General features: G+C 43.1%; 1 protein-coding gene across 4 annotated transcripts in view; it reads left to right on the plus strand.

The window, feature by feature from the left end:
- Positions 1 to 23,184, plus strand: part of LOC120063358 (serine/threonine-protein phosphatase 2B catalytic subunit gamma isoform-like) — a 46,936-nt gene that overhangs the window by 14,319 nt on the left and 9,433 nt on the right. For 2 of the 4 annotated variants that reach the window (XM_039013696.1, XM_039013698.1), the window contains exons 3-12: positions 1,151 to 1,275; positions 6,448 to 6,559; positions 13,189 to 13,334; positions 13,491 to 13,630; positions 15,801 to 15,878; positions 15,984 to 16,078; positions 16,282 to 16,407; positions 16,589 to 16,666; positions 19,871 to 19,961; positions 20,568 to 20,665. In XM_039013696.1, coding sequence (XP_038869624.1) covers positions 1,151 to 1,275; positions 6,448 to 6,559; positions 13,189 to 13,334; positions 13,491 to 13,630; positions 15,801 to 15,878; positions 15,984 to 16,078; positions 16,282 to 16,407; positions 16,589 to 16,666; positions 19,871 to 19,961; positions 20,568 to 20,665 — 1,089 coding nt within the window. The remainder of the gene's footprint in view (positions 1 to 1,150; positions 1,276 to 6,447; positions 6,560 to 13,188; positions 13,335 to 13,490; positions 13,631 to 15,800; positions 15,879 to 15,983; positions 16,079 to 16,281; positions 16,408 to 16,588; positions 16,667 to 19,870; positions 19,962 to 20,567; positions 20,666 to 23,184) is intronic. The other 2 variants (XM_039013697.1, XM_039013699.1) reach the window with 1 other exon arrangement.

Here is a 23,184-nt window from a genome sequence, read left to right on the forward strand (position 1 = left end):
TCTTATGCAAATAGTCACGTTTAGCCTGTCATTAGGTCTAGTTGTGTTTAGCTTGTGAAGCCTGACCTTTTGGAATTTGTCTAAAACAACATCCGGGTTTAGCAAGTTAGTTTTAAACCCCAGGTCTTATGGATTTAGATTACATCATATACGTGCTATGGATTTGAATAGTACACATATTAGTGCCTTCTCGTAGCCTGGTGGAACCAGTCTGATTCCTCCATTTACCATTCTGTTTTACTGCACGTATCAAGTGAAGTAGAATGGTGAGAACACAGGGATCAGGTTGGTTCCACCAGGCTAGACTACTTCCTCTGGCCTAGACATGCTGAGTGAGGATGATGCATGCACCTCTCTCTTTTAGACAGACAGACAGACAGACAGACAGACAGTTAGTGCCATGGAATAGTGCCCAACCAGGCCCAGAGTAAACACAGCACTGGGCTGGGCAGTATGCCATGGTGCCACACCACTGTTTAATGCATCTGTTAGCAAAAGGTGTATTGGAGTGGAGTAGACCCATTTTATTGGCCAGAGTTCTGAACTCCGTTTCACACAGCTGTCCTTACCGTCCTGATCCAGCTTCAGCCCATATCAGAGTCCAAAACGTGTACGTGTACACTCAGCAGTGTTCTAGGTTAGAGTATTGGACCGTTAACTTTCATACCTTTCAAATTCTCAGCACGGCTCAGGCAATTTTCCAAATGTTAACACATCCAGATGAATAGAGGAAGAGTATGTGGAGCAGCGTTGGTTGGGAATTGTGGAGAGGTGCGCGTTTGACCTGTGCTTCCCCCTCGGATGGTGGTCTCAGAACCATGTACCTATGTCACAATGGGACACCGGACTCTGAATTACACTTTAATCTTTCTATTAGAGGCTTTTTCTTCTGACTCCCTTCAGGGTTATTCAATATGTTTTTGTATTACAGAGAAATAATGGAGGAAAACATATTGATTTAATATAGACCTACATTTATTCCCTGTAATTCACATTTTTACATCAATAGATTACTTCTTCATAGACTGAATGAGGCTACTCTCTCAAATTACTGTCAAACTATTGTCATATAGCACCGTGCCTCTCCTGTATTAGAGGATAATAACCTATTCTGTTTCCTTCCATAACAGTGTTGTTTGTTTGTCCTCAGTGTGTGGAGATGTCCACGGACAGTTCTTTGACCTAATGAAGCTGTTTGAAGTTGGTGGCTTGCCCAGCAACACACGTTATCTCTTCCTCGGAGACTACGTAGACCGAGGCTACTTCAGTATCGAAGTGAGTTTACCCTACTGCCCCAATTCCCTCTATCCTTAAGTCTACCAATGAAAAAGGAGAATCTAAATTTGGTTGGAGGGGGAAGAGTGAATAAATACTGGGAGTCATTGGGGGATCAGGGTTGGAGACTGCCTGGTGAGTATTAGAGACCACTCAAAATGAGGGCAAAAGCGATTGGCCCTATTTTAAATTCTGCAGCAGGAGGAAATTCCCTGTCTTGAGTTTGAAGGCGAGCAGTGTGGCGGAGGCATTTAACATTGTAATGGTTGTCTGGCCCTGCTGGACTGGTGTGCCATGTTTAATTAAAAGGTTGACTCAGTGAAATGTTGCCACGAGCAGTATTGCAGATATTGAGATGAGCGTAATGCACGAGATGCTCTCTCTCAGGCCCAGGGAGGGACGGACAACCGCTCTGCTCTCACTAAGCATTATGTCATGTCTGAAGTTGCTTAGAGCCAAGTTGGCTAAGTCTTTTGTTACATCACATAGTCAAAACCTTAATTTTAGCTGCCATCTCGGTTTATGGTCATAAGTCTGTGGCTTCCCACAAGGCAGAGCATGTGAATTGGGGTCAGTGTCCCCTACTTCAGCTCGATTAATCTGGGTGAACGTGTGTAGACCACAGAAACAGCCTGGGTTCTATTTCTATGGTGTAGCCTAAGTTGTTTTCTTCCAAGTAGGGATGATTATGTGTCTGTCTTTCTGTGCGAGGAGACTGGCTGTCTCATGCTAACTAAGTCTAAGGCCCTTTGCTGCCTTCATGCCAGCCTCTCACTCAGCCATCTGTCTCTGTATAATGTCTGCTAGACACACAGAGATGGCCCTGCCAAGCCCTCTTCAGACCATACTGCCTTAAACACAGCCGAGAGAGATTTCTTTAACAGTCATTGTTGTCATCATGCACATCTCAAATGGGTTCTCTGTCTGCTGCTTTCCTGTGCTTTCTGAATGGTCATCATGGTTACTGCATGATTTAGTTTGAAATGTGAGTGAGAAGTGAACATTTCAGTCTAGGAGCCAGTGTCATGTAAAGTGGATGGAAGCATTTTCACTTTTGCGTAGATGGAGAGCATTTAAATAATGAATTTTACAGCCAGTAATGAGAAGAGCAGCGTGTGGATGATTTTAGCCCTAAATTGGTACCAGACAGAGTGGAAACCTGGATCCACTCAGCAGAGTGGATTGGTCCACTGGCTACAGAGCTGGGCTGGCTGGGTTTTGAACTAGGGCTGTAAGTGGGTTAAATGGAATAGCCAACAGGGCCATAGGGCCTGGTCGGCTAACTGGGCCAAGCATTGATCAGCTCCGTCTGTGGCTGTGGAGGTCTTTTGATGGGAGGCGGTGGGTGAAATGTCATAGATGAAAAGGTGTCGGTGAAAGAGAATAGGGAATGACAGGTAGAGTCAAACACTGAGGGAGCTTTCCGGACAGGTGACTCCTGGGGCATTGAACTATTCTGGCTGAAATGTTGTCCTCCCCCTCATAACCCAGGCAGGTGACACCTCTGGAAGCACAATGGAGGGATGTGCTTGTACAAATCAAGGTTCATTCCACTTCCAAAATGTCAGAAACACTTAGCTAGTGTGTAGTCAAGCATACAGTGTTTATTGTTCACTTGATTCTCACTTTACAACCTGGAAACCAGTGGCAAGGGTTACTCAATGGACTATCCTGGTTAATAAATACTAATGAAATGACTCCATGTGCTCTCTGTTACACATCATATATAGGTTAGTAATGATGATCTACTGTGCCTTAGTGTAGGGGTAAGGAGGAGGGTACTGTCAGTGCCTTGCTCTCCTAGAAGGACTGGTAGAGAGAAGCTGTGTTTGCTGTGCTGCATAGATGAAACCAGTGTGTTAACTAGGCCAGTAATGAGATCTACCATTGGTCGAAGGCCAAGGGTGGACGAAAGGGGACTAACGCACAGCTCAATTAATGTATAGGTGGTACCGTCCAAAATGTCACGCTATTTCCTAATGTAGTACGCTACTTTTGACCAGGGCTCATAGGGCTCTGGTCAATATTTGTGCACTACATGGGGAAAGTGGCGCAGTGGTCTAAGACTGCATCTCAGTGCTAGAGGCGTCACTACAGACAACCTGGTTCGAATCCAGGCTGTATCACAACCGGCCGTGATTGGGAGTCCCATAGGGCGGCGCACAATTGGCCCAGGGTCGTCCGAGTTTGGCCGGTGTAGGCCGTCATTGTAAATAAGAATTTGTTCTTAACGGACTTGCCTAGTTAAATAAAAGTACATTTTTTTCAATTGGGTGCCATTTGGGATGTACAATGTGAGATCTATCTACCCCACTGAATTCATCTCCATCCACCTCAGTATAATCCTCCCAATGGAACTCTGAATGGAAGCTGCCAGGAACTTAGGCCCTATCCCCCACATCCCCCAGCCAATGCCTCCTCTGTACACCTAGATTGATTTGATTCAACGGAGCTGGGCTCAGAAACCTGTGTATTCCAGTTCCTTATGATGGCCAAGCACACAGAGCCACTCTGGAATCACACATAAAGGAGGATAGGCTATACAAGGAAAGGGGATCTCAATGGAGTTACCTTGGTAACGGAAAGATTGACTTTATCCTCTCACAGAAAGTAGGTAGCATTACCATTTCAGGCTGGCGATTTGCTCGGGGGTCTAAATTGAGCGTGTGTGAGCAATCCATTTTATTCTTGCCTCTAGGTCTCCTTTCTTCCTCTTTGATACAGGAAAGTGCTCTCACCTATGGACCTCCCCTCCCCTCAGGCAGCACACGTCTAGCTGAGGTGAAGTGTGTGTCGACTGTTGAGGCGAGGGAGGTAGCAGCCACTCATGTCTGACACACAATGTGCTGTTCTGCTGCCTTTGTCTGCCTCCCCCGCTCAGCTCAAGGCTCCAACAGACAGTCTGGCTGAAAGAGGGAGCAAGAGAGTGAGAACACAGGAGGAGCGCTGTCCTCATTTAAACGCCTGGTCCCTTCAGCCTCCACCATCCACCCCCTCACTCACACTAGAGGTCCTTTCACCGACTACTGCCCCCCTCTTCACCCTGGCTCCCTCCCTGGCCTGAACATCTCCCCATGGTCAGCCAGTCCCCTAGCCTGGTCCCAGATTGGTTTGTGCTCTTGCCAACTCTTTGCTTTCATTGTCAAGCCATGTTTGGCATGATGGCACAAAGACTGACACTCAGGTTACCATCTCAGCTCTGTAACACTTTGTCCGTCCTAGAAATTAGGATTCAAGGGTAGCGTAATGCTCCCTCCCCACACCTCTCGCTTCCATTGTTTGTTATTGGTGTATCATATGAATGCACACCTGCTGGCCTTGGTTACCTCGGCACCCTGTTCTCAGGACTTAATGTAGGGCTCTGGTTGTGTTCCTGGCTGTATGTTTATTCTGAAGAGGAGGACTGGGGGCTGAGAGAGAGACTGAAAGTGGCAAGCCAAGTGGAGACAGTGCTGCTACCTTGTCTGTCTGTCTGGGGGTGGAAGGGGAAGCAGTCTCATTTGGATTGTAAATGCTGCCAGCTTTTCATATTGTCGTTGCACATTAAATGCGTACTAGACTCTATTTGGGTCCAGCATCAAAGAGTGTCTGGGGATAAATTAATTTTGATTGAATCTGGAGGGCGGTGTTTCTCCCCCAATGAGTGCCCTAAATGGGGAGAGAAAAAATGGTCTATTGTTGCTTTTCGGAGGAGGTCAGTTTCAATGCGCTGTTTTTTTTCTTCTCTGTGTACTGTAGACACAGGCCATCTGGTTAGTTGAAGAGGTGGCTTTGGCTGCATCTTATTTGGCTGGATCATATGTTTTAACTAGGGTTGCAAAGGGAAGTTACTTTCAAGGTTTACCAGTAAACTACCAGAGTTTGGTAACTTTCAAGGAATTTATGGAATTTATCAAATGCCATCTAGTGGCCTTTTGGGGTACTTCGGATTATCACAGGTGTCTATCTCTGGCCCTTTGTGTGGCCTTATCACATGTTAAATATATAAAACAAGATTTTACAATATAATAAAAGCTGTAAAACATTATTCTGAATATAACCCATCAACTTAGTGAATATCATTGGTGTTTAATAGGAGTGTTTCAACATGAAATACCCTTTATATTTTACACCAGGGGTTGCGTTAATGCAGAATTCTGTTTTTCACACAGGAAAAAAAAGAACCCATAAGAAATATCTTGCTGCGTTTTGGAAATGCGGATCTAAAATGCTCCTTTTTGTAATTTCTGTTCGGTATCACTCATTTTGAGCTTCCATTACATGTGTAACTGTTTGAAATGTAGCTGGCTACATTCTTTCTTTGATCAACTTTAGAAATATCATTTTTGCAAAAAAATACCTTGCTTTTTCATTGTAAGCTCATTTACTTGTGTAGCTGCCAGCCAAATAGCATTCCACTTCTGTTGTCATCTGATGAAAATGAATAGATTTTCAGCCATATATGTTGCACTAATGTATTTTCTGTGAAGGAAAACTATAGTTGCACGCCCCTGATCACTCTATTGAAGCAAGTAAACACTTGATTTTCAATGTAAAACGCAGGTGAGGTCTGCTTTTTGAAAATTGAGATTTCTGAAGTGTAACGCGACCCCTTACGTACTTGTGTATTTTACTAGCTATGTCAATATGTCTTGTAATTGTTTTGGTGTCAAACTGGTGGCAGTTGTGAAAAAAGTCCAAAGTTGGAAGCGTTGCAGAGTAAATAAAAAATAATGCCATTGTTTATTAATGCTTTTTTCATTAAGGCTATTTTCTCTTTAACCATATGATTTATCCACTAAACTCAATAACATTGCTATGGGGGCTGTGTTAAGTTAATTATAGCTATATAGAAATTTAAGATGTGTCAAATAAATGATATCTAGCTCAGGGCTCCAGCTATGTATTTGGTTTGCTAACTTCTTGGTTACATCAGAGACATTCAATCCCCTCCTGGATCAAGATCCCTGTTGCCTAAATTGTTTTGTGCTTCAAAGAAATAGCGCCCCGTTTGGTAATACCGTATACCCCCGGTATGGTACAGAAATGGTATGACTGCATGGATACCACCCAACCCCACTGTATAGTGATTTGTAATTAATTTAGGGCATTCAGGATCTATGCGGGCTTTGTGTTATTGAATTACATGCCTTGTCCCTCTCTCTCGCTGTCTTTCCTTCCTTCCCTCTGCAGTGTGTGCTGTACCTCTGGTCACTCAAGATCAATCACCCGACCACACTCTTCCTCCTGCGAGGGAACCACGAGTGCCGGCACCTCACAGAGTACTTCACCTTCAAACAGGAATGTAAGTACTGTCACTGCAGCATGGCAGGTCACACCAATGAGGACAAGCCTAATGTGATGCAACACTGTAGGGTACTACTTAGGGATCAAAGGACCTATCCAACCTAGAGTAGCAGACCTGGCTCTGCTCTGCAAACAGATGGAGCCTAAAGTACATGCTTAAAGTGGACCTTCTTCCCCCTAGCTTTGATGCCTATTGCTGCTCTTAGTGCAGTTGTATTTGTGGCTGATGATCTTGGCAACCATTCAGTGATAGACAGACACCAGGATCAGGAAGCCTGTCACTCAGTCACCAGATGTAACGTCTGATTATTCAGATGTCTTTATCCATGCATAGAGAACATTTCTCCTATTCAATGTACAGACAGAAAGTGAGCTACAGAGGCATGAAGAGCAGCCAGCCATGTTCTTATTCAGACAGTTAAACACAGAGCTGACACACCCACAATGTGTTTATAGAGGAGGTAGGTAGGTAGGTAGGTAGGTGTGTGTGTGGGTGACGTTGCATTCAAGTGGCAGCACAGGTGTGAGGCAATAGTATGCAAATATCGGCAAAGAAACAAACCCCATTTTGGCAAACAGGACAGGAAAGACAGCCACAACATTGGAAAATAGCATTTAATTGGCAAACACCCATTGGAAAGAAAGATGCTTGTCTAATTTGTTTATAATGAAGCACTCCTAAGCATGCATTTAAACTAGCTGAGCAGCGCCAGGCAGGCGGAGGCAGTTTGCATGACTGATCCGTGTTGCCCTTCTCTTCAGGATGAAAGTAAAACAAGCGGTCTGAAAATGTCTAGTAATATGGTTCCTGGGTCGTTAAAACATTTCTCCAGGTGTTGTGAGATCTTATCCTCTGAAAAAGATGACCTGGAATGCCACGTGAGTGTGTACCTGTATGTTTCTCAGGCATTTTGAGAAGCGATGGGTGACCGGTCTAAGACAGTGTGCGTCCCAAATTGCATCATATTACCTATAGTGGAATAGGGCAGGGTTTCCCAAACTCAGTCCCAGTGTTTTTGTTTCTGAAGCCCGGTCTGGTTGCTACGGCAACACTGATCCACCCTGGACCATCACACTGGGAACACAACATGATTTCAACGTGGATAATTGGGTAATATTTGGTTGAAGTTGATCAATGAGAGAACCTATGTTCACACACTCAAAAAGACAGCCAAAAGTGTGTTGAATTTCTGATGTGTTATCAATTTTTTTTGTTGCAACCATCTAAAAGCACAACCAAATTCCAATGTCTGATTTTTGGTTTAGTTGTCACCCCTATGTGTATACCATTGCACTTTCAACTATTTAAAAGCACAGGAAAATAGAATACAATGTCAGATATTTTGTTTATTTATACTACAGATTAATGTTATCACTGTGATTCATCGAATAGCAGAACCAAATTACCTTGATTGCAGTTAACATTACATTAAAAGTACATGGTGCAAGTGTACTTAATAGGCAATTTATTGTACTTCAAAAATGATATTGAATTGTTTGGTTATCAATGCAACTAGGGTTGGGCTGTATCCAGATTTTCATATCGTCATACCGTCCTTCTCACGTTAGATTTACGGTATTACTAGTTTATTACAGAAGGTGGCACCAAGAAAAGCAATAAAAGCCCATTTGGTGTCTACCAGAATGCTAACAAAATTAGCGAATTTCCATGGAGGCTGCTGGCTAAATATGCTAAACAAGTGCAAACGAAGATAATGTAATTGCAAAGACCAGCAATCCAGCTCATAAAGAAAGAGTACCAGTCAAACATTTGGACACATCTACTCATTCAAGGGTTTTTCTTTATTTTTACTATTTTCTACGTAGTAGAATAATAGTGAAGATATCAAAAGTATGAAATAACACACATGGAATCATAACACACCAAAAAAGTGTTAAACAAATCTAAATGTTTTTAATATTTCAGATTCTTCAAATAGCCACCCTTTGCCTTGATGACAGCTTTGCACATGCTTGGCAGTCTCTTAACCAGCTTCACCTGGAATGCTTTTCCAATATTGAAGGAGTTCCCACATATGCTGAGCACTTTTTGGTTGCTTTTCCTTCACTCTGTGGTCCAACTCATCCCAAACCATCTCAATTGGGTTGAGGTTGGGTGATTGTGGAGGCCAGGTCATCTGATGCAGCACTCCATCACTCTCTTCCTTGGTCAAATAGCCCTTACACAGCCTGGAGGTCCTGTTGAAAAATAAATTATAGTCCCATTAAGCTCAAACCAGATGCTGGTTAAGTGTGCCTTGAATTCTAAATAAATCACAGACAGTGTCACCAGAAAAGCACCATCACACCACATCCTCCATGCTTCACGGTGGGAACTACACTTACAGAGATCATCCGTTCACCTACTCTGCATCTCACAAAGACACGCCGATTGGAACCAAAAATCTCCCATTTGGACTCCAGACCAAAGGACAAATTTCCACCGGTCTAATGACCATTGCTCGTGTTTCTTGGCCCAAGCAAGTCTCTTCTTATTGGTGTCCTTTAGTGGTTTCTTTGCAGCAATTTGACCATGAAGGCCTGATTCACGCAGTCTCCTCTGAACAGTTTATGTTGAGATGTCTGTTACTTGAAGTCTGAAGCATTTATTTGGGCTGCAATTTCTGAGGCTGTCAACTTTAATGAACCTATCCTCTGCAGCAGAGGTAACTCTGGATCTTCCTTTCCTGTGGCAGTCCTCATGAGAGCCAGTTTCATCATAGAGCTTGATGGTTTTTGTGACTGCATTTGAAAAAACGTTCAAGTTCTTGACATTTTCCGTATTGACTAACCTTCATGTCTTAAAGTAATGATGGACTGTCGTTTTTCTTTGCTTATTTGAGCTGGTCTTGCCATAATATGGACTTGGTCTTTTACCAAATAGGGCTATCTTCTGTATACCACCCTTATCACAACACAATTGATTGGCTCAAACGCATTAAGAAGGAATTAAATTCCACAAATGAACTTAACAAAGCACACCTGTTAATTGAAATGTATTCCAGGTGACTACCTCATGAAGCTGGTTGAGAGAATGCCTAGTGTGCAAAGCTGTCATCAAGGCAAAGGGTGGATACTTTGAAGAATCTCAAATGTAAAATATATTTTGATTTACCACTGTTTTTGGTTACTAAATGATTCCATGTGTTATTTCGTAGTTTTGATATCTTCACTATTATTCTACAATGTAAAACAATTAAGAAAAATCCTTGAATGTGTAGGTGTGAGTGTGAGAGCCACCCATGCCTAAACACAACCAAATATCAGCATTTTGAAGGAGATTTATCTTCTACTTGAATAGTTCCGTCTGTGCCGCTGACTTAGTCTGGCTTTAATTAAAGTTTGTCTACAAATTAACAATTGATATGTTGGATTCATCTTAACCAAAAATAAAAATAAAAAAATAGGACTAAATCAAACTTTAAATGCACTTTAAATAAAACATGTAATATGATTTAGTCCTATTATTGAACATAGATTTTTGGTTGAGATGGAGATGTGACTCCAACACATCCATTATTAATTTATAGACCAACTGAAATTTAAGCCAGACTTAAGTCAGTGGCACAGATGGAACTATCCAAGCAGAAGATGCATCTCCTTCAAATGTTTTTATTTGGTTGACAACCAAACACAATTCAATATCATTACATTTTAAATCATCCAGTGCGTAATACCCAAGTCCTATTGTATTGTCTATTTTTAGTTGAATTCTGAGTTAATTTAAATAATGGCTGTTGATGACTTTGCAAATGCTATATAGTCCTAAATATGATCATTTATGCTATGTGAGTGAAAATTATGGTCACGTTTTAATTTGCTCTGTTAAATTTACCCATTGGAATGACATTGGTAGCAACCATGAATCTATTTTGGTTTTTAAGTGGTAATCTCTCAACATTCTCATTCTCACGATAGCACATTGGTAATAGTTGGTAATAGACAAATACTATAGCTAAGCAGGGCTTGGTTAAAACCCTGGATGGTAGACCAAAGGGTAGCTATAGATAGATCAATTCTCCAGTAGGAGGTGCTGCCCATCCTATAGTTATTTTTTTCTGATTGGAGATATAATGTTGAAGGTCTTGTTTTTAAAGGTACAAATTCAACATTTTATACAACGTATGTCAACGTTGAAATTTGGTTACCATGATATAATCTTGTGGTTGAAATTTCAACAAGTTTGACTTTTTTCAAATGTAATGTTTTTTTCGATGTAGATTCCACGTCACAATACGTGGACAAATTACATTGAAGCAACGTTGCGTCAACCAGTTTTTGACCAGTTGGTTATTAGCTCTCCTCTCTGGAAGTCAGCCAGAAGCTCATGTGACTGACAACAGTTTAGCTATGGGATCCTTCGGCATAGAGCTAGGCAAAATGGCCTGAAAATTATATCTAGATTTGTTTTCAAACTTATGGCCGATTTTCACAATTTAAGTGTTGTACAATTTAAAGGTCAATTACACTGCATTTCAAACAGTCAGCAATCATCAAGTTAATTCAGGGCTTGAAGTTTTACCTAGGCTAAATAAGCCTTCCACAACCATACGACCCACTAATAATTGAATTTTATCAAAGTAGTTGAACCTGTTTTTTTTTTTCTGCAATCACTCATCTAGCTTTCAAGTATCTCTGTGAAAAATGCAAATTTAAGTAGAACCATGCATAATGCACATTCACTAATAATGACTCACTTCTTGAAGCAGGAATTAGGCTGTAGAAAATGAACTCAGGCCTCATCAACAATCTCGCAAGCCCAAGTGCTAGTGATTAGCCAGCTAATCTTTGTATTTCAAGTGTAGCCAACTTGGATCTATTTGCTAGCTAACAAGGTTGAATTGTTACGAACACACCCTTCTGTCTCCAACTGGTTGAAAAGCATGTTAGACTGTCCACTTTGTTCAGATGTTGAAATCAAGTGGCTTAACTTATTTCTCAGAATGAACAAGTTGCTAATTTCTTATATAATTGTTTTATGCTTATTGCACATTTATAAAACACAAACTAGACAGGTAGCATGACAGTCTTTGCCTAAAATGCTGCTAGCGGGACGTGGTACCCCAGTAGCGCACACGACAAACTGAGCATTAATTTTCCAGAGTCAATATGCATTGATACTCTTGTTTTAGTAGTGTCTGCTCTACACACAATTTGAGTAGTTGAGACAACTTTTCTAACGATAGCCTTTTTTAATATCTCTCTTACAGTAAAATAATGTCTCAATGTGTTTTGGTGTCCATATGACCGACTCTGTTGGACCAAACCTCAGATGCAAATAGCAAGTTGAAACCGCTTGTCAAAGAGGAAGATGGAACCTCAACTTTGTTGCTGTGAGAGGCAGGGGGAGGGGGCTCTTGATGTGTGTGTAAACTGTAGAGTAAGTGGTGAAGCGAGAGGTTTCACTCTTGCTAAAACTGAGACTTGCATCTTGTCATTCTATACAAAACTCTGGTGTAAATGAGAAGACTCTCAGAAGAGCGAAGGAGACGAGACCAAAAATACAACATGAGAACAAGCGGACAAACGCTCATAAAAATAACAAACCTCGATTCTTGCGATAGGCGTTTTGGCGTTTTGAAATATCGCATAAAAACATACGTTCTAATTAATTCAATATTTCGCCCAGCCCTACTTGGGCAGCCCTACTTGGCCCTACTTGGGCAGATGAATGGCTTTCACTTGATCGCCAAAATCTTTAACAGTAGATTCAATTAGATGGGCTATAGCCAAAGGCCTTAGTATTTCAAAGACTTGTTCTGGTTTGTCATTCAGCCTTTGGGTTAGTGTAAGGCTAGTGCAAGACTGATGAATTCCCTTATGTGCGCCTGTACAGGCCTCTGAACATTTTAACCATATCAGGAAACATGAGTTCCATATAAACTGATTTCAAACACTGAAGGTCAAATGGAGTGCGGTGTGGTTCTCTCTCCCTTCGCTACTTTAGAATAGTTTGAATGCTTCTCTCTCTCAATCATGGTACTCACTGATTATCTTGCTTTCCTTGGACTCTCAATGATAGTGGCCCCTGTCCAGTACTAAGCATTTTCATTTAGGGTATTTTTTGGACTAGTTAATGAGAGAGGAAGGGACGTTTGTTGTTAGGCCGAACTAACTGCTCCTAATTTACTGGCCTAATAAGAAACACTGCCGTTCTCTCGCCTTATATGGACTTCACTTCCTCAACAGTCAGTCAGTTAATCTGACCTGTGGTAAGTGTTGTGCAAGACAAGTTACACTGATGAAAGTTCACCAGCATCTGAAGTAAAGAAGCTTAAGCAATTATCCAGGAAGACACAACATCCGCTGCGGTGTAGCCAGTAACTGTTAAGATAGTGGTTGAACATATGTAGGTTACTCGTCCCAAATGGCCAGTGTGAAGTATGTGCCGCCACTACATGTATGCTGTTGCTACTAAAGGCTGACAAACAAAACAATGAAACCCTCTGAAATACTAGGCTGTAGCTAATTGATTCTACTTCCTACTAAGTTATTTTGGCATGTAAACACGGTTAGTTTGACCTCAGTGACAATTGAATGTGGTACTGTCTTATCAAGTGTTTAACTAGCGCTAGTAGTTTCTCTCTGAAAGCAATTGTGAAGTTGTCTCACCTGTTCCATATTTAGGTAAGATTAAGTACTCTGAGCGCGTGTATGATGCCTGCATGGAGGCCTTTGACTGCCTGCCCCTAGCTGCTCTTCTCAACCAACAGTTCCTGTGTGTACACGGCGGTCTCTCCCCAGAAATCAACTGCCTAGACGACATTAGGAAAGTAAGTTCACCTGGCACCTGATGAGAAAGTGGTGTTTGAGTCCACGTTTGACTACAAAACCAAGTGTGGATACATTTGGTTGATTTTAATCTGTGATCGATCAACTTTCTGTGACTCACGGTGCTGTGTGTGTGTGTGCGCGCACGCGCTCCACAGTTAGACAGGTTTAAGGAGCCTCCAGCTTTCGGCCCTATGTGTGACCTGATCTGGGCTGACCCAGGAGAGGACTACGGCAGTGAAAAGACAGCAGAACACTTCAACCACAACTCAGTGCGAGGCTGCTCCTACTTTTTCAGGTACGGTACTAGTAGAGCACAATATGTGTCCAGTTTCAGATGGATAAAATAAATATTATATTCAATAATACTGGCCAATGAAATCAAATAATACTGTTTGCCACTTGAATAGTTTCCATATCCTCTGAGTATCCAGGGATAGGTCTACATGATACAACAAATGCTGACACTACACATCCAAGTATAACTGATTTGAAATGGTTAAATTCCAGGCTGTATCACAACCGGCCATGATTGGGAGTCCCATAGGGCGGTGCACAATTGGCCCAGTGTCGTCTGGGTTTGGCCCGTGTAGGCTGTCATTGTAAATAAGAATTTGTTCTTAACTGACTTGCCTAGTTAAATAAAGGTTTAATTTAAAAATATATATATATTTTTTTGAATTCTGTAAAGTGTGGAAGAGGTGAGAAAATTGTCTATCAACAATGACAACCCACCGACGTCTAACAACAGATTAAAAATTACTGAGGATAATAGCGGACAATATTGCCACTCCTATTTGCCATATCTTCAATTTAAGCCTACTAGAAAGTGTTCCCTTAGGCCTGGAGGGAAGCAAAAGTAATTATACTACCCAATAGTAAAGCCCCCTTTACTGGTTCGAATAGCCGACCAATCAGCCTGTTACCAACCCTTAGTAAACTTTAGGAAAAAATGATTTGACCAGATACAATGCTATTTTATTGTAAAAATAATTCAGACTTTCAGCATGCTTATAGGGAAGGACATTCAACAAGCATGGCACTTACACAAATGACTGATTGGCTGTCAGAAATTGATAAAAATATTGTGGGAGCTGTTTTGCCTGACTTCAGTACGGCTTTTGACATTATCGATCATAATCTCCTTCTGTAAATGCATATGTGTTATGGCTTTACACCCCCTGCTATATTGTGGATAAAGAGTTACCTGTCTAACAGAACACAGAGGGTGTTCTTTAATGGACGCCTCTCAAGCATAATCCAGGTAGAATCAGGAATTCCCCAGGGCAGCTCTCTAGGCCCCTTACTTTTTTCAATCTTTATTAATGACATGCTTGAGTAAAGCCAGTGTTGTCTGTATGCGGAGGCCTCAACACTATACACATCAGCTACTACAGCGAGCGAAATCACTGCAACACTTAACAAAGAGCTGCAATTAGTTTCAGAATGGGTGGCAAGGAATAAGTTAGTCCTAAATATAACCCAAAAAAACTAAGCATTGTATTTTGGACAAATCATTCACTAATCCCTAAACCTCAACAAAATGTTATATTAAATAATGTGGAAATTGAGCAGGTTGAGGTGACCTAAACTGCTTGGAGTAACCCTGGATTGTAAACTGTCATGGTCAAAAACATGATAATACAACAGTAGCTAAGATGGGGAGAAGTCTGTCCATAATAAAGCGCTGCTCTGACTTTTTAACAACACTATCAACAAGGCAGGTCCTACAGGCCCTAGTTTTGTCGCACCTGGACTACTGTTCAGTTGTGGTCAGGTGCCACAAAGAGGGACTTCTGAAAATTACAATTGGCTCAGAACAGGGCAGCACTGCTGACCCTTAAATGTTCAGAGAGCTAACATGAATAATATGCATGTCAATCTCTCATGGCTCAAAGTGGAGGAGATTGACTTCATCGCTACTTGTTTTTGTAAGAAATGTTGACCAACTGAATGTACTGAGCTGTCTGTTTAAACTACTAGCACACAGCTCGGACACCATGCATACCCCACAATAATATATTGTGTGTAAAAGCCAGTCCAGCAGCCACATCGAGATCTGTCTCTAATGGCACCCTATTCCCTATAGGGCCCTGGTCAAAAGTAGTGCACTATATAAGGAATAGGGTGCCATTTAAGACTCACACCAAGTCTCCTTGCTGGCCGTAGCTGTGAACTCCTGTTCTCTTGACTGCATTTGGATCAGCTATCAGAGCTCATAAATACCACTGCCTTGCCTCTGCTCTACTTTGGCCTCACTAGTTAATTAAACCCTGCCTACCTCCCAGGCCAGAGGGCAATACACAAAATGTATTTCCAAAAGTAAAGAACCGCTAGAGAATGCTTCGAATGGTTTTACTCAAAGAATCTGTCACGTTGCATGGTTGTCAGACTGACTCTGTGAGGTCCAGATTTAATTCCACTCGCTGTTCTAATAGTTTTTTTTTTCTCTCTGTCTTGCCTTGCAGTTACCCGGCTGTATGTGACTTTTTGATAAATAATAACTTGTTGTCGGTAATAAGAGCACACGAAGCACAGGATGCAGGGTAAGTTTCACTGTTTTTGATCACTTAATGTTACCAAAAATAGCAATATTTATTTTTGGCTCTTCACTATTGTGCTGTCAAACTAAAATAATTGTCTCATCCCAGGTATCGGATGTACAGAAAAAGCCAGACTACAGGCTTTCCTTCATTAATTACAATCTTCTCAGCACCAAATTACCTAGATGTGTACAACAACAAAGGTTTGTGTACTCCTTATATCAAGACAGTGTGTGGGTGTTTTATGCATAGTCTTTATATGGCTGTTATGTTTACTAGCTGGGATTGGCATTTCCCTCTTCTGTCTCCAAAATATGACAATTTGCCAATGTGTTACAAGTGCTACATTTTCTGTATGTCAGAATGGCTAAGTGTATCATTATTTTGTTCTTGCTCCGACTTCCAGCTGCTGTATTAAAGTATGAGAACAATGTGATGAACATTCGGCAGTTCAACTGCTCCCCCCACCCCTACTGGCTGCCCAACTTTATGGACGTCTTCACGTGGTCTCTGCCCTTTGTTGGAGAGAAAGGTATGCATGTGGTCCCCGTCCAAACTGTGTTTCAGAGTTAAGAATGCGGAGTAGAATGCCCAAAAAGGAGCATTGGCACATTCTAGTGTAATAGGTCTGCACCCAAAAAGATGCAGCAAAGAGTGTTTTGGTGGTGGTGCTAACCTGAGCTGTGGTGCTGCCGTCTCTCCCCTCCCAACAGTGACAGAGATGCTGGTGAACGTGCTGAACATCTGCTCTGATGATGAACTCATGTCGGAAGGAGACGACCTGTGTGAAGGTAAGAGGCACAGCCAGGATTTCACCCTCGCTGGTCCACAGGTTGCAAAACGCACACCTTGGATATCACATTTTATTAGTCACATGTGCTGAATACAACAGATGTAGACCTTAGAGTGAAATGCTTACTTAAGAGCCCCGAACCAACAATGCAGTTTTAAAAAATAGATAAGAATAAGAAATAAAAGTAACAAGTAATTAAGGAGCAGCAGTAAAATAACAATAGCGAGACTAAATACAGATACAGGGGGGTACCGGTACAATGTGTGGGGGCACCGGTTAGTTGAGGTAATATGTACAGTTGAAGTCAGAAGTTTACATACACTTAGGTGGGAGTCATAAACTCGTTTTTCAACCACTCCACAAATTTCTTGTTAACAAACTATAGTTTTGGCAAGTCGGTTAGGACAATTCCAGTGGGTCAGAAGTTTACATGCACTAAGTTGACTGTGCCTTTAAACAGCTTGGGAAATTCCAGATAATTATGTCACGGCTTTAGAAGCTTCTGATATGCTAATTGACATCATTTGAGTCATTTGGAGGTGTACCTGTAGATGTATTTCAAGGCATACCTTCAACCTCAGTGCCTCTTTGCTTGACATCATGGGAAAATCAAAAGAAATCAGCCAAGACTTCAGAAAAAAAATTGTAGACCTCCACAAGTCTGATTCATCCTTGGGAGCAATTGCCAAACGCCTGAAGGTACCACGTTCATCTGTACAAACAATAGTACGCAAGTATAAACACCATGGGACCACGCAGCCGTCATACCGCTCAGGAAGGAGACGCGTTCTGTCTCCTAGAGATATACGTACTTTGGTGCGAAGAGTGCAAATCAATCCCAGAACAACAGCAAAGGACCCTGTGAAGATGCTGGAGGAAACGGGTACAAAAGTATCTATATCCACAGTAAAACGAGTTCTTTATTGACATAACCTGAAAGGCCGCTCAGCAAGGAAGAAGCCACTGCTCCAAAACCGCCATAGAAAAGCCAGACTACGGTTTGCAACTGCACATGGGGACAAAGATTGTACTTTTTGGAGAAATGTCCTCTAGTCTGATGAAACAAAAATAGAACTGTTTGGCCATAATGATCATCTTTATGTTTGGAGGAAAAAGGGGGAGGCTTGCAAGCCGAAGAACACCATCCCAACCGTGAAGCACGGTGGTGGCAGCATCATGTTGTGGGGCTGCTTTCCTGCAGGAGGGACTGGTGCACTTCACAAAATAGATTGCATCATAAGGATGGAAAATTATGTGGATATATTGAAGCAACATCTCAAGACATCAGTCAGGAAGTTAAAGCTTGGTCGCAAATGGACAATGACCCCAGCATACTTCCAAAGTTGTGGCAAAATGGCATAAGGACAACAAGGTCATGGTATTGGAGTGGCCATCACAAAGCCCTGACCTCAATCCTATAGAAAATGTGTGGGCAGAACTGAAAAAGCGCGTGTGAGCAAGGAGGCCTACAAACCTGACTCAGTTACACCAGCTCTGTCAGGAGAAATGGGCCAAAATTCACCCAACTCATTGTGGGAAGCTTGTGGAAGGCTGCCTGAAACGTTTGACCCAAGTTAAACAATTTAAAGGCAATGCTACCAAATACTTATTGAGTGTATGTAAACTTCCTACCCACTGGGAATGTGATGAAAGAAATAAAAGCTGAACTAAATCATTCTCTCTACTATTATTCTGACATTTCACATTCTTAAAATAAGGTGGTGATCCTAACTGACCTAGACGGAATTTTTACTAGGTTTAAATGACAGGAATTGTGAAACTGAGTTTAATGTATTTGGCTAAGGTGTATGTAAACTTCTGACTTCAGCTGTAGGTAGCGTTATTAAAGTAACTATGCATAGATGATCACAACAGAGAGTAGCAGTGGTGTAAAGGGGGAGGGGGGGGCAGGCAATGCAAATAGTTTGGGTAGCCATTTGATTCGGTGTTCAGGAGTCCTATGGCTTGGGGGTAGAAGCTGTTTAGAAGCCTCTTGGACCTAGACTTGGCACTCTGGTACAGCTTGCCGTTCGGTAGCAGAGAGAACAGTCTGACTAGGGTGGCTGGAGTCTTTTTCAATTTAGGGCCTTCCTCTGACACCATCTGGTACAGAGGTCCTGGATGGCAGGAAGCTTGGCCCCTACCCTCTGTAGTGCCTTGCAGTCTGAGCAGTTGCCATACCAGGCAGTGATGCAACCAGTCAGGATGTCCTCGATGGTGCAGCTGTAGAACCTTTTTGAGGATCTGAGGACCCATGCCAAATCTCTTCAGTCTCCTGAAGGGGAATAGGTTTTGTCATGCCCTCTTCATGACTTTTGGTGTGCTTTGACCATGTTGGTGATGTGGACACCAAGGAACTTGAAGTTCTCAACCTGCTCCACTGCATCCCCTTCGATGAGAATGGGGGCGTGCTTGGTCCTCTTATTACTGTAGTCCACAATCGTCTCCTTTATCTTGATCACGTTGAGGGAGAGGTTGTTGTTGTCCTGGCACCACACGGCCAGGTCTCTGACCTCCTCCCTATAGGCTGTCTCGTCGTTGTCGGTGATCAGACCTATCATACAATTAAAAGCAAAGCTGCCCTTCTGTTTTTAAAGAGGCACTTCAACGCCAACTCTATGACAGAGGCACATACACACACACACACACCTCCACGTTATCGCTGGAGTGCTAAGTAAAGCTGGTAGCTGGTTTTATCAATCAAATGTATTCATAAAGCCCTTTTTACATCAGTCAATGTCAAAGTGCTATACAGAAACCAAGCCTAAAACAGCAAGCAATGCAGATGTAGAAGCACATCATCATAGCTCAGTCAGAAACAGTCTCTCATGCGTGGAGTTCAGCTCGGAGATCTCAGGACTCGCTGGAGATCTGACAGAGCTCTACTTCTCTCCCCTCCCCATTTTGTCCTCTCCACTCTGCTTCTTCCTTTGGCTCCCTTAATTTTCCCCACTGTCCTTTCCTCTTCCCTATGATAATGTCAGACTACACTGAGTGTACAGAACATTAGGAACACCTTCCTAATATTTAGTTGCACCCCCTTTTGCCCTCAGAACAGCCTCAATTCGTTGGGGCATGGACTAATGTGTTGTTTTGTAGACTCGGCGTATGTCAAATGGTAGAAACCATTACAATGCAATATGAAATCTCCAAAATCTCCTATCTCCAGTTTAGGATTTTTTTTTTTCTTGTATTTTATGAGAAGACGGTGGAATCCCAGCGGTACGCAAAGAGGTGATCCGGAATAAGATCCGAGCCATTGGGAAGATGGCCAGAGTCTTCTCTGTTCTCAGGTGAGAAGTTCTCTCTCTTTCTCAGAATCACACCAGACAGCATATATTGTGTCCCAAATTGCACCTTCTTCCCTGTATAGTGCACTAGTTTTGACCAGGGCCCTAGGGCTTTGGCTATAAGTAGTACACTTTAGGGAATAGGTTGCCATTTCAGACGCACCCAAAGTCTCAAGACCTTGAGGTTGGGAGTAGACTGAAGTCTATTTTTAGTTTAGACTTGAGTGTAGTTCATGACATGACTGAAGTCAGTTAAGTGCCTAATGAAGTAATGTTTGAAAACACAGTGCTGCTTCTCAGAGGTTTAATGAGCAGGCAATAGTGAGTCACGACACAGCACCGTGGTGAGGCTGTGTAATGACATTAGCCTGCCACACAAATGCAATGGGGAAAGGGAGATGCAGATCAGCACAGAGATCCTAGAATTCACACATGTTCTATATGGAGGTCTATTACTGTTTCTGTATGTAGGACCATTAGTGGCCCATATACAGGGATGTCATTGGATGCTACAGAGGAGTGTTTTAACATATGTAGTTATTGAAAACTTTGTTAGATATCTAAGGTGTCTCTTCTCCTTTCTCTCCCCTTTTGTCTCTCGCTCTTCAGGGAGGAGAGTGAGAGTGTGCTGACACTCAAAGGACTCACCCCGACTGGGTCGCTGCCTCTAGGAGTGTTATCAGGCGGCAAACAGACCTTGCAGACTGGTAAGTGTTCCTTTCACCCTCCCCTGTCTACCCTCACCTTGCTGTCTCTGTCCTCCTCTCTCTCTTGTACCCCCAGCTCCACCCGTTCCCCATGCCCTACCCTCAGAGGGCCCTGGGGTGCCATGTTGTTTTTAACCTGCACTAACGACACAGCCTTGCCACAGTAAACCGAAGGATGTACGCTTCACTCAATGTTTTGCATTTTGACATAAATAAGTTCACTTTGGGAAAAAACCATAATAGACCCGGCTCTTCTGCTTTCCTTTTTCCATGATGCAGTGGAGATGTGGAAACCATCACTGTCGCTGAAGCCTACACCTGGCCTTTGTTAATGTACATTAGATGAACATCATGTTAGATTGCTGCCCTCACTCCCCTAGCTCACTGGGCTACTATGGGCCACACTGGTCACTATAAAGGGAAGATGTTGTGATTTGGGACACAACCTTCGTCTGTCTGGGGCTCTGTATCAAGCCAGCCGTCCCCGTGGGGTAGAGGGGGGACTGTGGGCGGGTGTCCGGGGGGTCGGCTCAGAGCCGCCTGTCACTGAAGTGGCCGTAGCCCTGATCTAAAGGTCAACCAGCCCAGCCAGCGGGGGAAATACACACACCAGGCCTGTCAGCAGGAAGGAGAGAAGGGCATGTTGGGAGCTGGTCTCCCAAGCGAGGCGGAGGTGTACTGAACGTCGCCACAAAGCTGTGAGCACTCAGAGAGAAACCACATGACGTGACCTTTACCAGAATGCCATTGTCTGTCTCAGGCTGCGCCCCAAAAAGCCATCCTATTCACAATCGAGTGCACTATTTATGACCAGACCCCTATTAGTAATTGGGACACACCCTGTGTCTTTCGCCCCTCCAGCCTGACCAAGGCTTTAACATCGAGGAGGCTAGGCTGACTGGCCAAGTTAAAACCCTGGATTGGTTGTGTGTCCTGGGTCATTACATCCCTGTTTGTCTTCACTGCTACCTGACAGTGCTCTGGTGACGTTTAGGGAAATGCTGAGCCGTTTTGACTGCAGTGCCAGTGCTCTTTGAAAACTAAAGGGGGAAATGCCTTACTTTAGCTACTGTATTCAGCGCTCTGTTATGGTCTCAGAGCTAGATTCACCATGTGTTATTCAGAGTGACACCAGTAACAGAGCACCTCATTAAGAACAAGTTGAATAGAAAGATTAAAGCTGTCATCTCGCCACAGTTGTCATCTGTCATCACACGTGTTCCTTTGAGAACTGAGCCATAACACACTTCATTAAGAGAGATGTAGCAAGGAGATCTGTTCCCTTCTCCTCCCAGCAGACTTCGTCATTGGATTGTTCCCATAACAAGATCCAGAAAAGCCCAATAAAAGACGCTTGTGTGTGCGTGCTCACTGCTCAGAACCCCCCCCCCCCCCCCCCCCCCCCATCTCTGTCCATCCACATTTTAAGCCCTCATGACCCTTTAACAGCAGCTAGCATCCTAGATCTCCTGCAGGCCGCTCTCACTCTGGTACTGTCCTAAATGACACTGTTCCCTATAGTGGCCCGCTGTTGACCAGAGCCTAAATGACACTGTTCCCTATAGTGGCCTACTGTTGACCAGAGCCTAAATGACACTGTTCCCTATAGTGGCCTGCTGTTGACCAGAGCCTAAATGACACTGTTCCCTATAGTGGCCTACTGTTGACCAGATCCTAAATGACACTGTTCCCTATAGTGGCCTACTGTTGACCAGAGCCTAAATGACACTTCCCTATAGTGGCCTGCTGTTGACCAGAGCCTAAATGACACTGTTCCCTATAGTGGCCTGCTGTTGACCAGAGCCTAAATGACACTGTTCCCTATAGTGGCCTGCTGTTGACCAGAGCCTAAATGACACTGTTCCCTATAGTGGCCTGCTGTTGACCAGAGCCTAAATGACACTGTTCCCTATAGTGGCCTACTGTTGACCAGATCCTAAATGACACTGTTCCCTATAGTGGCCTGCTGTTGACCAGATCCTAAATGACACTGTTCCCTATAGTGGCCTGCTGTTGACCAGAGCCTAAATGACACTGTTCCCTATAGTGGCCTGCTGTTGACCAGAGCCTAAATGACACTGTTCCCTATAGTGGCCTGCTGTTGACCAGAGCCTAAATGACACTGTTCCCTATAGTGGGCTGCTGTTGACCAGAGCCTAAATGACACTGTTCCCTATAGTGGCCTGCTGTTGACCAGAGCCTAAATGACACTGTTCCCTATAGTGGCCTGCTGTTGACCAGAGCCTAAATGACACTGTTCCCTATAGTGGCCTGCTGTTGACTAGATCCTAAATGACACTGTTCCCTATAGTGGCCTGCTGTTGACCAGAGCCTAAATGACACTGTTCCCTATAGTGGCCTGCTGTTGACCAGAGCCTAAATGACACTGTTCCCTATAGTGGCCTACTGTTGACCAGAGCCTTGTGGGTGCTCCTAATCCTAATATAATACATTGTCATTAGGGAGGCAGACTCTCTCTCATCACACTAAAAACGGTTTGAGGTGTATTTGAATGGTGC

This window comes from Salvelinus namaycush, chromosome 18, assembly GCF_016432855.1.
Source record: "Salvelinus namaycush isolate Seneca chromosome 18, SaNama_1.0, whole genome shotgun sequence".
Lineage (NCBI taxonomy): Eukaryota > Metazoa > Chordata > Actinopteri > Salmoniformes > Salmonidae > Salvelinus > Salvelinus namaycush.